At 44.2% G+C, this 16,513-nt stretch overlaps 1 protein-coding gene across 1 annotated transcript in view; it reads left to right on the forward strand.

Moving 5' to 3' along the window:
- The window catches only part of LOC126285426 (uncharacterized), a 28,138-nt gene extending 12,132 nt beyond the window's left edge, over positions 1–16,006 (forward strand). The window contains exons 3-5 of the mRNA XM_049984794.1: positions 2,848–2,921; positions 9,055–9,217; positions 15,873–16,006. Of these exons, the coding sequence (XP_049840751.1) occupies positions 2,848–2,921; positions 9,055–9,217; positions 15,873–15,943 (308 nt within the window). The 3' untranslated portion in view covers positions 15,944–16,006. The remainder of the gene's footprint in view (positions 1–2,847; positions 2,922–9,054; positions 9,218–15,872) is intronic.
- Positions 16,007–16,513: the final 507 nt, after the last annotated feature.

Below are 16,513 nucleotides of genomic sequence, written 5' to 3' on the forward strand. Positions count from 1 at the left end.
GCTGAAGACGAAATGGGTAGATCACATAACTAATGAGGAGGTATTGAATAGAATTGGGGAGAAGAGGAGTTTGTGGCACAAATTGACGAGAAGAAGGGATCGGCTGGTAGGACATGTTTTTAGACGTCAAGGGGTCACAAATTTAGCATTGGAGGGCAGCGTGGAGGGTAAAAATCGTAGAGGGAGACCAAGAGATGAATGCACTAAGCAGATTCAGAAGGATGTAAGTTGCAGTAAGTACTGGGAGATGAAGAAGGCTGCACAGGATAGGGTAGCATGGAGAGCTGCTTCAAACCAGTCTCAGGACTGAAGACTACAACAACAACACAGACATAGGCACCTTACCTGAAACATTTTGTATGCTTTTGGATATTTTTTATGGCCAGCAAGTAGTTATAATTTTCTCATTTGTCCTCCTAGGCCGCGTCCTTTCAACAAACAGAGCTGTTGCCATCTTCCGGAGGTTCCATATGACTGCTGCTCTGCACGGGGCGGCGTGACCCCCTCCACAACTCTGTTCCTCTTGCTATCCGTGTAGTCTTAGTGGTGGGGGTGGCCGCGGCAGAATACCGACTAGAGGTCGCAGTTTCTTTGTAATCGCCACCAGAAAAGGGCCACGCTGGACGGGAACGCTTTGCTTTTTCTCGGCTCACTGTAGGGTTTCACGCCTGACTCAGCTGTAGGCCACTATCCTTGTTAATTAGACAAGACAGGAGCGGGAGCGGAAGTAGAAGATAACGATCTATGCATGTAGGACGCCGACCTCAGTAGACCAGTAGCAATCGGGAACTACTTGTTCGCTGACATATCGTGGAGAATTTGACACATGACGGAGAATTCTAGAAATTATAACAGAAAGTTCAAATATGGTACAAACAAATCATTTGACGTACAAAACACATGAATTAGGTTTTGTCTTCTCTGTATAGTGTGTGAAATGAGGATATTCAACAAGAACTAATGATGCACAGCTTTTAGTGGAATATGTGACTTGGATTTAAACATGGAAAATTTGAAATATTAATCTGTTATAATGTTAAGGAGCTACGATGTGATGCGGCTTGTGACTATTGTAACATAAATATTTTAGTTACAATCGATATCTGAAGGGATCTCAGTCTACTACGTTTATCTTGGTAGATAGGGTGAAACTTCACACTGGGCTTCACGCAGAGAAAGATCCTCCATCAGTACAAAGTTTATCCGTGCGCTAGGATCAGCTATAACACTCAGATGGGATGTTATTAACAGAAGCAGCTAACGCGGCAGGTGATCAGGGCAGGCTGTTCTCAACGCCGCCCGCACTTGTGACCAAATCTGCCTCTGGAGACAGCCAGAACAGTTGTGTCTTGTCACACTGCACTCGGACTTGGATGTGATACAGCTCAAATAAATTTCCTAGCTGATCTGTAAGGGACGTGGAAGTTTGGGCGATGAAGGAGGCTTCTCAATCTATACAGTCTCGATTTGTCTAATACTCTGCCTCATACTTGGTAGAACTTTCCAAACTTTTCGGTATGTGCGAGGCTTAGATCCTGGGAATAATGTTTTAAGAATTGAGTCAGTCAGTGTGAATTTATTGACTGTCTCTCGTTAGGCTGCCAGTGTTAAATACCGCATGGCACGTGGAGTGATTAGCTTGCGATAAACGAAAATAGACTATTATAGGTAACTGATGAATGACGCTTAGGGCCAGCAGCTTTAAAGATTTAACTTCACCAACGGGAACTACCAAACAACCTCTCTGCGATAGGATAAAAGTAACGTCTGCAGGCTCTGTAACACTACTATTAACAAGGAACATTTTAAAATGATTAGGGAATGTAGCGAACGTGGTCGTAGCAAATGTAAAACAGTCATTTTAGGAATACAAGAATGTTGTAGATACCCAGGACAATCACTAGGCAGAAGGAATGGACGATTAACAACTTCGTTAAACTAATAACTTCTCGAAAAAATTGGATAAATATTTCAAAAACCGGTTGATCACCCTAGCAATACGATGAGGGAGTACTTTGATGATGCCGGTGCAATGTGGCACCACGTTCGTTTATTCTAGTGCTGTTCAATTTATTTTATTTTTTACCGTGAGCTTCAGAATCGGCGTACGATGATGTAAAAGTCATGTGGGTTTGATTATCAACAGTGAAATTCAATTCAGCTGCTTGTCGGCAAGAGCGCGAAGACCGCCAGAATGTGGAGCGGACGTACTTAGCCTCACAGGTGACGGTAATATCAACCGCACTGCGCTTCAGTAGTCTCTGTCTGAGGTAAACAGTGGATTACCTCACGCGATGTACGAATACGTGAGAGGCTGGGAAATAATTTGGTAGGAGTGATATCTCGTCCGTTTAGAACAGTAAACAGAATCATTCATAAACGTTTTTCGTTTAAAATTTCCTTAGTGGTATCAAACTGTGGCAAGGTAAACTACAAGCCTGTCATAGAGAATTCAGACCCCCCATAAATTCTATCAATCCTTAAATGAACTGCTTGTAAGCCACCACCAGCTGAAATTACTCACGCCTTGATGTGAACTAGTGTTAATAACAGGAATGAATGGGGTAGGCTTGGAACCATTTAGGACTCGTAAGTATAGACTGTAAGTAGGAGCTGGTTGGTTTGCTTTCCAAAGATGGTTGCGCTCCATATTATACGGATGTTCACGTAATATCTTCCAGTTCCTTTATTAATTGTTTCTAAGATACAAAGATCCTTAGGTTAATTAGGTTTGAGTAGTTCTAAGTTCTAGGGGACTGATGACCTCAGAAGTTAAGTCCCATAGTACTCAGAGCCATTTTTGAACGTCTGACATTTACTAACGTACTAATATTTGTTCTTTTCCAGTGATTAAAATGTTCGACAGAGCCAAACGGATTGGCATCATAGCTAACTTTCTGGTCATGATTGCCCTTGCATTGGTAAGCCAGCACCGTAACTGATCCCGTGTTAACCTCTTTCAAATGTATGTCCATCTTGTGATTGTTGCATTCCATTCCTCATGTCTGTCTGTCTCGAGCTTCTCGTATCTCCGAACGCCTTCTGCTCCTGTGAGTAAAGAAATCTTGCTCTCCAGAAAACGGCCACGGCTACAGCGTTTTCGTCAGCTACCAGTCACCATCGAGCCACAGTGGTTAAGAACTGATCTTGTCTTCACGACTGGGGTTAAAAAACCGCCTTTCGAAGTCTGGGTGTAGATTTTGCCGTGTTTCCTTTAATTATTTATGACAGGTGCTGCACTGGAAAATTAGTGTCCGATGTCTTGCCCCACTTCCCCAAGTCGGAGGTTTGCGCCGTCTCTGATGACCTTCTCGTCGACGGGACGTTAAATTCCAATCCCGCTTACTTTCCACTATAAGAAATTCAGCAGATTATCAACCTTCTGTTGGCGTGGAGCGCAGCTGACCGTCTCCCAAATGCTAAGATGTCCACGGCACTCCTCGTGCTATGCTAATATGACAGGTAGCGAAAACGCTGTATATGTGGACCGAAACAGGAGGACAATTTTTTCCCGTACTTTACTTCATTTTTATTGTCCGTTTATAATGTCGATTTTCTATGTGTCCATTTAAGAATGTTATTATTCTTAGGTATTACTTATTTTGTGTAATTAGAGCCAAAAGAAACCTAGGAAATTTTGTTGCCTGACACGAAAAAAACCTGCCACACACAACTCACTGGATGATGTGTGTTGAAAATGCCAATTCCTGTTTCCGTCCCTTGTGTCATTGCAATTGACAGTCAGGAATACAGTCCTGCCTCTCCTTCTGATAGTGGTTTTCACTGGCACTTTTCCTTGCCTCTTATTTCTAGTGCTTATCCGGAATGTGAGGACCAAGATCAAATACCGCAAATTCAGACTGTTTTACCAACATCTGCACTATTGAATTCTAAATAAATCTCTTATTAATTCTATATTAGTCAACAACATTGATCTCATTTACATTAACATGCAACATCCGTATCAAATTAATTCTTGCACATACAGACGTAAACAGAAATGTTTCAAGGCATGATCAACATTCACATACACCGCGTAAAAAAAAAGCTACATATATAAAATGTTAGATTGTTTAGAGGAGAGAAAAAAAGAAGCACTTTATGTGACGAAAATTTCACAGGAGAAGCATTTCCCTGCTAGACCACCATGAAGGTTTTTGAGTGTAAATAATGTTCACAGGATATTCAAACTGCCGCATGATGAACGCTTCATAGAAATGTTGCTGAAAATTTCATCCGTTTATGTTAATACACAATTGACTTTAATGTGCTAATGATTCCTGACGCACTCAAAAGCAACAAGGTGTTACACGAATAATAGCTGTACCTTCAACCAAAGGAACAACTACTCTTCTAGAATGTCTGTCAGTAAATTGTACTTTGGTAACGTTCAGAGGTAGCGGTGCCACACGAAATTCGGAACCGGAGATCGATACCGCAGACTTTAACCAGCTGTTACTGCAATCCGCAACGCTCAATGGGAGGCACTGCAGAAGACTACGCCTCTCTCTCAACGACGCATCACCCTCTCACTGAGGTCAATATAGAACCGAGCATGAAAGCGCTCTCCCCCTTTCGTGACCTAAGCTGAAGCAGACATCATCCAGTAGCACTAAATAGTTATTATAGTCGCAGATGGACATGTACTTTTGTAAATGTTAAACATTGTACTTCAGGAGAAAAATTGATTAATTATCATAACAAGTGATGGTTTACGAATCAATGACAGTTGTAAATGATCAGCCTATCCTGTGGGAAAGGACTGAATCAAGTTAAACAAATCATTTCACTTATTCGTATAATAAAATGAACTAATATTTCGTATGTTGTAGCTCAGATGAGCAATCAAAGAACTCAGAGTTATGACCAGACAATTTTGGTTTTGTCTGGTCATAACACGTACATTACACATCTTTTGCCACAGAAAAAGATGCTTCTTTTTGTCTTCTGAGAAACATTCTAAAATTTATTATATCTTTTTTGTGCGCTCTGTGTATCCCTTTCTGTACAGGCAGTCTAGACATGTGTAAATGTACATGGAAGAATGGCCAGGACAACGCGATTAATTAGGGTACTATTTTAATTTTGCAATACTTACACTAACGATCCTACTTAGTTTAATTTTGTTTATTTATACAGTGTGTTCCAGGAGGAGCTGTCAGTCTTCAGGGATATGACAGGTACAATCATTCGGAGCATAAAAGCCTAGCAAACACTGGCTGTAAGATGCATACGTTAAAAGCTATGCGCACTTGTTTAGTAGGCGAGATGTGTTTCATAGTAGTGAAGATGAAACAGTAGTCGTAACTTTGATGGTACGCGTCGCAGAGCAATGCTTACTACGATTTTTGGCTTCGAATATTCCTGAATGTTGATCATTTCTCCTGGAATACCCCATATAGATAGTGTCTGATGTAGCTTTGGAACGCTGTACAGTAGCGCTCATTTGTGGCATGGATTAGAGCAGTCATCAGTAGGTCTCCGGAGGTATGTGGCGCCAGATGTGTACGCACAGATGACGCAATTCCCGCCGTCGCGAGAGACATCGAGCACGAAGAGAGGCATGCCGTCCAAATCACTGTTCACGTAAACAATCGCTCTCACGGCGACTTCTACACCATTACAGGTACCTTAGATCTCGTGGAAGCCCAGGTGAATGTTCCCCTTAATACACTCCTGCAAATTGAAATAAGAACACCGTGAATTCATTGTACCAGGAAGGGGAAACTTTATTGACACATTCCTGGGGTCAGATACATCACATGATCACACTGATAGAACCACAGGCACATAGACACAGGCAACAGAGCATGCACAATGTTGGCACTAGTACAGTGTATATCCACCTTTCGCAGCAACGCAGGCTACTATTCTCCCATGGAGACGATCGTAGAGATGCTGGATGTAGTCCTGTGGAACGGCTTGCCATGCCATTTCCACCTGGCGCCTCAGTTGGACCAGCGTTCGTGCTGGACGTGCAGACCGCGTGAGACGACGCTTCATCCAGTCCCAAACATACTCAACGGGGGACAGATCCGGAGATCTTGCTGGCCAGGGTAGTTGACTTACACCTTCTAGAGCACGTTGGGTGGCACGGCATACATGCGGACGTGCATTGTCCTGTTGGAACAGCAAGTTCCCTTGCCGGTCTAGGAATGGTAGAACGATGGGTTCGATGACGGTTTCGATGTACCGTGCACTATTCAGTGTCCCCTCGACGATCACCAGAGGTGTACGGCCAGTGTAGGAGATCGCTCCCCACACCATGATGCCGGGTGTTGGCCCTGTGTGCCTCGGTCGTATGCAGTCCTGATTGTGGCGCTCACCTGCACGGCGCCAAACACGCATACGACCATCATTGGCACCAAGGCAGAAGCGACTCTCATCGCTGAAGACGACACGTCTTCATTCGTCCCTCCATTCACGCCTGTCGCGCCACCACTGGAGGCGGGCTGCACGATGTTGGGGCGTGAGCGGAAGACGGCCTAACGGTGTGCGGGACCGTAGCCCAGCTTCAGCTTCATGGAGACGGTTGCGAATGGTCATCGCCGATACCCCAGGAGCAACAGTGTCCCTAATTTGCTGGGAAGTGGCGGTGCGGTCCCCTACGGCACTGCGTAGCATCCTGCGGTCTTGGCGTGCATCCGTGCGTCGCTGCGGTCCGGTCCCAGGTCGACGGGCACGTGCACCTTCCGCCGACCACTGGCGACAACATCGATGTACTGTGGAGACCTCACGCCCCACGTGTTGAGCAATTCGGCGGTACGTCCACCCGGCCTCCCGCATGCCCACTATACGCCCTCGCTCAAAGTCCGTCAACTGCACATACGTTTCACGCCCACGCTGTCGCGGCATGCTACCAGTGTTAGAGACTGCGATGGAGCTCCGTATGCCACGGCAAACTGGCTGACACTGACGGCGGCGGTGCACAAATGCTGCGCAGCTAGCGCCATTCGACGGCCAACACCGCGGTTCCTGGTGTGTCCGCTGTGCCGTGCGTGTGATCATTGCTTGTACAGCCCTCTCGCAGTGTCCGGAGCAAGTATAGTGGGTCTGACACACCGGTGTCAATGTGTTCTTTTTTCCATTTCCAGGAGTGTATAATACTGCCCCCCAACCTCCTCCGTCCATGGCGCGGCTCACCTGGATTATGGCGTCACACGGCCACCGACCTGGAGTAACAAGGAAAGTGGTTATCTGATAAGGCGACACGTTTCCACCGGTCCATGGTCCAGTCTCGATAATGCCGTGCCCACTGCAATCGCGACTGACGATGTCGATAGGTCATCACGGGAACGTCTGCCGCGGAGCCCCTCGTTCAACGATCTTTGATGAACGGCGGGCTTCTAAACACTTGTGGCTGCACCAGCATTGCATTCTGTCGTTAGGTTTGCCACGGCTCACTGCCTGTCTTGCATTTCATAGCCCCCGACTGCGCCATTCTGTGACGCGGCGCGTATATTAACCCCTTACCGTCCGCCAGCTTTCCATGGATGCTCACGACAACGACATGCAAACAGCCGACTAGATGAGATGCCCGTTCCATGTGCCGCGACGTGACAATTTTTCCTTTGCCAGAGTTGCGCATGTCAGTGGATTCTCCCATTTGCGGCCCGTATGGTCGCTAGAATGCTTGTGGATTTGCCCCGTTCCTCTTTCAAACTTCCCTCGCCGAGTCACGGGTCCGCAAAACCATCACGTGACATTCTCTCTTACTGCGAGTAGTTGTCGTAACGCTTTGGCTCACAATTCTAACCAGCCATAGCGGTCAACGTGAAGTAAAATTACTTGAAACGAAGCACAAATGCGGTGCTGCAACGCCTGTTGAAATAGCAATACACTTTCTTTAAAATTAATTATCGTGCATTTGCGTGCATACTGAGCATATCGAAGCTTCTTGGAGAATTAATATTGCGAGTCTTGTGGGTGTGAGCGCACTGTAAGAGCTTGTCACTGAAACGTGGGAGGGCAGCGGCTACATTTCCGCAAGACGTGGTCGTCAGGGTCCCTATGTCGACACTACTAAGCTCATAAGTTTATCATTATTGGTTTCAGGCACTTGCCAGAGCTCAGAGATACTTGAGGAGTCACCGGGTTAGGCTCGTTTATGTTTAGCCTAAGGGCACGACGCATTTAGGTGGCAGATTGTAATAAGAGGAAATGGTCGGACGAAACGGGCTTGTTGCTTTTAGATTATTGTGTATAAACTGCGTCGCTTATGGGAAACGCAATATGTGTGTTTTTAATGACTCTCTTAGACTCATACACGTTAACTACTATCTAAAAGACGTATTTTGCCTCAGCGCCTTAACCCCATTGCAAGTCGATCACAGGTAGATGGCTATGCCGACATAGCAAGGGTCTTTCATCTTGCGGCCCGATGCTCGGATCTGGGGTATTTTCTGACGAGTAGTCACAATGCTGCAGGTTCCATAGTACTATAGTACGAGTTGCAACTACGTAACTTAAGCTTGTGTAATACTGTAGGACTGCCAACCCTTATAGTAACAATTATCGGGGTGTAGCAAGTTCATTCAAGTCTTCCGATTAAAGTTTCTATTGCCAATGGTCACGCAGATACTCCTCGTTGCGAATTCGCGCGCGTGTCGCACTTTGCCTGCAGCACAGGGGCGGTGGCTGCGAATACCTCGTCTCCGACCACGAGTAGCGAAGAATACGCCACCTGGAGCTTCAGATGGCACTCACAGTGCTGTCTACGACTCGCATTCCGCATCACTGTGCTGCTGGCGCCATCACGTTCACGATTACTAGTCTGTTCACTTTTCGATGCTAAGTTCTCGTTGTGCACGCACTGCAGGAGTAGCTTGCTCAGCCTGCGCCACTCTGTTCTGATTCCTATCCTGATACAGCTGCCCTACTGCTCGCCATGTAAATCCAACCTCACATCAAACACCACACAGCAAATATACATGTCCGTACAGATAGTAACAAGCCCGTTTCTCTCTCTCTCTCTCTCTCTCTCTCTCTCTCTCTCTCTCTCTCTCTCTCTCTCTTTGAGCTTATTTGGTGATGTATGTTATTGTTGGCTTGCAGAAATGTGCCAAGTTCCTCGAGATAGTGACGCCAGTGCACATAGCCTTGTTGGTGTATAACACAATAGAATTAATCGTGAGGGTTGTCGTCGCCCTGGTCAATGGCGGCCCCCCCGAGGAGGTGAATCTTGAGGAATTCCTTACGTTCACCCTGATGAGCATCTGTAAGTCTTACATTTTTCTGCACTTCGATCGTAATTAGGTGGTATGTAATAAACACTGTTACTGTGATTTTATGCAGTTGTACCTCACACATCATGAACCAGTTTTAACATGTACAGTAACTAGTCATCACGTAAAGCGTGATTATGCTGTAGCAAAACGATAAACTTTGTTAGAATTGCAGTCTGACTTCCCTGAGATACTCCGACCGACATGTGCTCGACACATGGTGCCACGATCATCTGAATGTCCTGTCGATGACTTCAAAATCGGTGCTTTGCATTCCAGTCCCCGATGTCAAAAGCTCCGTCGACGACGACCTTCACTTTCGACAGTGGGTCAAACATAAACAAAAGTGAAAACGTTCACTGAACAACCTATCCAGCCCCTCAGTAACAGGTGACCAGCGAAAAAGTGTGCTATCGGAGCACAAACAATGAGATTCTGTTCTTATTTATTTAAAGCACTCCGTCTAAAAAGTGGGGTACCAGTTGACTCATTCTACCTTCCTCAGCACCTTTAAAAATTTTCCCAACAATTTTGGCATACGAACATACACGGACTTTTTTTTAAACATACAACTCGCTTCAGGCTCCCAAAAGCTCCCCTAACTGCAATAGTTCCCCTAACTGCAATCGCTCACGTCCAAGTCACTCGCTGTAAGTATCTCACACCCACGTCCTCCCAGTTGCCTTTTCTCGCTCACTCGTTCGGCGCGACTCATTGTCATTATATGTTTGTGGCTCGCCAGTTGTCACTGGCTATGTTCTCACAGCCAAGGTCGCCTTCTTTTCGTCCTACTACTACTGTCTTCTCCCTTTCAAAGTATCTCTCTTGTTCCCTCTTACTGCTGTTATTCATTCTTCTCCTCTCACTGTCACGATCTCTCTCTTCCTCGTTGCGGTTGTCATATACTCTGTGTCTCATTATCACTTTCTCTCACCCACTTCCACTCTCTCCTTCTCTTTATTGCTCGCTCCCTGGCACTGTCTCCTTCATTACTTTCCTAGCACTGTTTTTTTCACTGTCAACTATGTCCCACTACCACTGTTTCCATCTATTTCTCTTACACTGCCATTGTCTACTTCGCTCTTTCTATAACACAAGCCACTCTCCACTATCTTCCAGTATTTATTAATGTTCCGTCTCTTTGCCACTGCCACTGTCTTCTTCCCTCTCAGCACAAAAAGTGCTAATATGTTGGCATGCCAAAACTAATGGCAAAATTTTTAATGATTGTATGAGGTGACTGCTACCCTAATTTTTAATCGAAGTCTTTTAAGTAAACGTAACATATTCGCATTTTTTCCTCTGCTGCGGCAGGGTATGTAACTCATTTTAAAACAAATATAATTCTAAGTAAACTTCAGATAGTTTACTTACATGAAATTTAAATAACGCAAAATTAATTTTACACCGCAGACCGGATCTCACGTGAAAAAAAAATAAATAAATAAATACAAATAAACATTGGATGTGCTTGAGCACGTAAGATGGGGTTTCCAGATGATTACGTAGACACTTTACAGCATTACACACACACACACACACACACACACACACACACACACACACACACACACACATATATATATATATATATATATATATATATATATATATATATATATATATATCTCCGCTATTGAATTTTACACGCTTATTCTACGTGTAGAAGTAGGGTAACTAAATGTCTAACTCTGAAACAGATAAAGATAAGAAAAAAATTTTCATAGTTGTTCGAGATCGGGATTTTACGAATATAACTTAAAAATTTCAGCCATTTGTTGTGCATAGCAGTCTTGGAATCCTCAGCTGGGATTTGGTCAGCTGGTGATGGCAAGAATATAGTAAAAGAAATATGGTCCCTACATAAGTCCCATCACACCGTAGACCACATCAAATGCAGAAAGAACCAACCCGTTTGCTCCACTTTCCTCATCTCGAGGAAGTGTGTAGTATTCATATTTCGACCCTGTACTGTAGGATGGTTAAAATAAGACGATCCTTAGGTGACTTGGCCCTACTTCTGTTGCACATACGGAATCTGAGGTATGAGCACCGGAAAAATCCTCCTTTTATGTGCCGCGTTTTGGAGCATATTAGATAGCGCTTGGCGTCGAATGCATACCGACTAGATACGGGAAGCCCAACGAGTTTGTTCGGATTTTGGTAGACGTACATTGCTCTAGTTTGGTGTTAGAGGGAACACAAACGCAAGAGATGCTACAGCGCACTTTTGAATTTTGTAAGAGTAGTATACTGAAAACAGAAGAGACCTAAGTATCCGTTTTGCAGACTTGAAAAAGGCATCTGCTAATAAGGCTTGGAATAAACTTGAAACTACAATGACGGAGACGACGTTTACACTTATTGTATTTCAAAGTGAGAGAAAGAGTCATCTGGACGAAACTAGAAAGGCTGGGCTGCTGTCTGTCTCGTACCCTTTTAGAATTGTACTTAGGAAATGTGACATTAGGTCACAAGCAGGTAAAAACTGGAGGAACACGTATGTGGTGTTTTAGGTTTACAGACATGTTGATTGTAGAAACAGATGATCAAGAATACAAATGAAGCTAAACGAAACAATTGCGGAAGGAAAATCAATAAAATGAAAACGAAACTAGTGGTATTAGAAGGAAATAAAATGGTAAGCATAATGCTGAATGGAGAAATATCGGAGTACGTGTAAAGCTTTAAACACCTAGAAAGCTAGGTTGAAATTAACTGCAATTCCAACACAGAAATTAAATTCAGGACAGCAACGGCAAAAGAGCCATTTAGAAAGAAAATGAGAGTTTTGTGTTGCAACAAGTACTAATATTTGAGAAAAAGACTCCTAAAATATTTGTTGTGGAGTCTTGTCCTATCCTGTATGATGCTGAAACGCAGGCAATGAGGATGAAACGTAGAGCAACTCTGGAGGCTTCTGAGACGTGCACATAGCAGACGATGGAAAGAACAGATTGTATGAATCGGGTGAAAAATGAGGAGGCACTGAAAGGAGAGGTAGAGAAAAGACTTGAATATAATAAAGAGAAGGGAAAGGAATGGGACGGAACATACACTAAGAAGGAAGGAAGGGCCCGTAAAAATACTGTTAGAGAGGTACACGAAATTGCTAAGAGCAAACTTCAGACTGCAAGTTCCCCTGGGGTCGCCCGTGTCCTATGTTAGAGGACATTTTAATTGTAACGTCATCGGCCCACCCTACATGTTTCAATGCCCTAATATCCGTCTTCTTCGAAGCAAAGTGAGAATCAGTCACGGCCTAGGCATTGCAATATAACCTACATGCAAGTGTACGAGAAATAGCGAAGTGTAAGAAACTTATACACAAGAAGTCACTGAAAGTTACCGCTGTTGTGGTTCAATCTTAACACTAAAGAACAGAACTTAATGGCCACAACGAAATTGTATGATCCAAATCATTATAATGACAACAAAATATTGTTCAGTTTACTGCAAATATAATTAAAACTGGCATTACTATCAAAGGGAGCGCTCTAGACGCAGGATAGGCAAGATTAATTGGAATACAACGCTTTCAGAGACTACAGCTGCACTGCAATGAATACATGCACTGCCCTCCTCAAACACGACAAGGAAAAAGGAAAACAGCGGATCCCTCTTTACAAAACGAAAAGGAGCGGTGAATAATCTTGCCATATTGCAGGTAAAAAAACCTGTCCAATTTCCAATCAGCAGATTGCAGCACCTTCATATCGCTCAAAGTAAACCATACCACCAAGTCAAGACAATTCGGTAGTTTCTAACTCGTAGCATTCACACCGTATTACATACTTGTCGACTGTCATTACCAGATCGAGGAGTGAGCTTCAGTATTGCCTGCTTGCCTCAACATTCTTCCAACAGAGAAAATTTTAATCGTGCCAGTCGGGCTTTCATGCTTCGTACCACTGTAACCGTTCGAAACGGTCTGTGTTTGATGGTGACCAAACAGTGAATGCCTACGCTCTCCCTGTGCCCCCAAGTCGCTGTAGACGACCCCGTTCAAAATCTAATGGTATTTTACCCTCAGGGAAAGAGCAACTTGTATACAACTTAAATTATAAAGTTTTTATGTTTTCTTTACAGTACAGTAATTAATATACTTAAGAAGACATGTACACCATGTAATCAAAAGTATCCGGACACCCACAAAAACATACGTTTATCATATTAGGGGCATTGTGTTGACACCTACTGCACGGTATTCTATATCAGCGGCACCAGTAGTCATTAGACATCGCGAAAGAGCAGAATGGGGAGCTCCGCGGAACTCATGAACTTCGAACGTGGTCAGGTGATTGGATGGCACCTGTGTCATACGCGTGTACGCGAGATTTCCACACTCCTAAACATCCCTAGGTCCACTTTTCCAATATGACAGTGAAGTGGACTAGGTACACTGTTTCCAATGTGATAGTGAAGATGAAACGTGAAGGGACATGTACAGCACACAAGAATACAGGTCGATCTCGTCTGTTGGCTGACAGAGACCGCCGACAGTTGAAGAGAGTCGTAATGTGTGATAGGCAGTCTTCTATCCAGACTATCACACAGCAATTCCAAATTGCATCAGGATCCACTGCAAGTCCTATGAAAGCTAGGGGGGAGGTGAGAAAACTTTGATTTCATGGTCGAGCGGCTGCTCATAAGCCACACATCACGCTGGTAAATGCCAAACGAAGCCTCACTTGGTGTAAGGAGCGTAAACAATGGACGATTTAACAGTGGAAAAACGCTGTGTGAAGTGACGAATCACGGTACACAATGTGGCGATCCGATGGCAGGATGTGGGGTACAGTGAATGCCTGGTGAACATAATCTGCCAGCGTGTTTAATGCCAACAGTAAAATTCGGAGGCGGTGGTGTTATGGTGTTATGGTGTTTTTGTTGGGGATGGGGGGTGGGGGTGGGGGGGTGGGGGTGGGGGGTTACTTCCCAATGTTGAAGAGTAATTCGGGGATGGCGATTGCATCTTTTAACACGATCGAGCACCTGTTCATAATGCACGGCCTGTGGCGGAGTGGTTACACGGCAATAATATCCCTGTAATGAACTGGCCTGCACAAAAGCGTCACCTGAATCTTATACAACATCTTGGGACGTTTTGGAACGCCAGCTTCGTGCCGCGCCTCGCCGACCGACGTCGATACTTCTCAGTGCAGCACTCCATGAAGAATGGGGTGCCATTTCCCAATAAACCTTCCGACACCTGATTGAACGTGTGAATGCGAGAATGGGAGCTGTCATCAAGGCTAAGATGGAGTGCGCCACGAGCTTTTAAGTCATTTTCAGCCAGGTGTCCGGATACTTTTGAACACATAGTGTAATCTATAGTAAATAATCACATGAACATAACGTTTAAACACAGTATAATTAATAGAAATAGACAACTCTGATATATAGGCTGAGTACGTATAATTTAAAACCCTTGGTCATTTCTTTTATATTCAATATACCGAAACAAAGGTTTTGGCGAATTATGGTATGCAGAGGGGAACGTGATTTTGTGATTTTGTCGTGTGTTCAGTCTTCTTAACTCTTATCAACCGAGGATACTGCTGTAATTTTTTTTAACTGAATGATATACTTTTTAGGGCAATCAAAAGCTCCTAAAGACGAGTATAATGATACGACGCTTTATAATGTTGGCGTTGGAATGTTCCACGGAGGTGCTCAAACTGAAAGGCAAGCCGGTCGTTTTATGCAGTAATATAACGATGTCCACCCCCGTATCTGAGTGGTTAGCGTGACGGAATGCCGTACAAAGAGCCCTGGGTTCGAGTCCCGGCTGAGTAGGAGATTTTCTACGTTCATGGACTGGGTGTTGTGCTATCATCATCTCATCCGCAATTGACGCGCAAGTCGCCGAAGTGGCTTCACTCAAAACACTTGCACCAGGCAACCGGTCTACCCGACGGGAGGCCCTAGCCACATGACATTTAACTTCGTTGCATATAACAGGACTACCCTACTAACTAAGACATAACGCATTTCCTTTTGGCGCTACTTTACACGACGCTGAAGCAGGTCAGTTACGATGTTCGTAAATGGAGCTGTGTGGTAATTTCTATTGTATCAAAAAGCTCTTAGGAAATTATATCAAGTGCGTGTACGTACTCACGTGAAAAGCTTTTGTGGAAACAAGTAACGAATAGAAAGACTTCGTATAGCGACGGAGCCTGGCATGAGAATCCCATTTGGCGGAGTCCACACCGCCTTAGCCAATTTAGGCCGGCTTGCCTTCCAATTCGAGCACATTTCTCGGAAACCTTGGCGAAACACTTCAACGCCAACACTAACAAACGTTGGATCAATTCATAAAACGGTGAACGAAGTATATTGTTCCATAAAAAAAAAATCTTGTTTCACTGTTTCGGTTGATAAAAGAATTTAAAAGATTAAAAATGCATCAAAATTAACACGACTCTGCATACTGTGATTTTTCCGATACATGTTCTCTGTATCTTGAACCGTTCAGAATGAAACACGTGTTGCGCCTTACTTTACTCACCGTGTATACGTATGTGATGTGTTGTTAAGTTACAAGGACTTTCAACAAATCGTTTCCGCTGTTAGTTGCGAAACTTGTCGTGAGAATGATTGGCGAACAGGAACGGCGATACTTGCGTCCCGGTGTGTCCGCAGGGCTGAGGCTGCTCTCCGAGTACCTCGTCGTTAAGTACTGGTACCTCTTGAGTGCCAGCGTGGGTGGATGACTGGACACCTGCGAGCCTCGCTACGACGACGTCTGCTGCTTCTCCGCATAAAATCTCAATAAATACTCGTGGCCTACTGCATTGTTTATTTTCTTTGTCATATTCATCTGGATATATCTCTATAATCTACTAATCACACAAACAAACAACTGAAGAAGGTGCTTCCGTAGAGTTCCATAGCCTGTAAGAGTTTAATGAAAGAATATATTGTCCGTTGTAGGCTGTATTGTGCTTCGTTAAAATGGTGCTATTAGCTAATTTCGGCCGCGAGCCATAATCAAGCACCTGAAATGCACCATCGTAGAAGAGCATCACTTGTCTGCATAGATCGTCATGCATAAATAAAGCATTCCATGATTCACATTAACGTGACCAGATTTACAGTGCAATAACATTACTTACATTTGTAATGTCTTGTACTACATATAGTTCTCACCACATTCTTTTGTATCACTTACATAAAACCACAATCCGTACTTCGTCGTAACAAACTCTAAATGCTGCAGCCTGACAACCGAAACAGCTTTTATGGATGATGTCGGTGATGCACTTACTTCCAAACATTGTAAA

This window comes from Schistocerca gregaria, chromosome 8 (assembly GCF_023897955.1).
Source record: "Schistocerca gregaria isolate iqSchGreg1 chromosome 8, iqSchGreg1.2, whole genome shotgun sequence".
NCBI classification, from domain to species: Eukaryota; Metazoa; Arthropoda; class Insecta; order Orthoptera; family Acrididae; genus Schistocerca; species Schistocerca gregaria.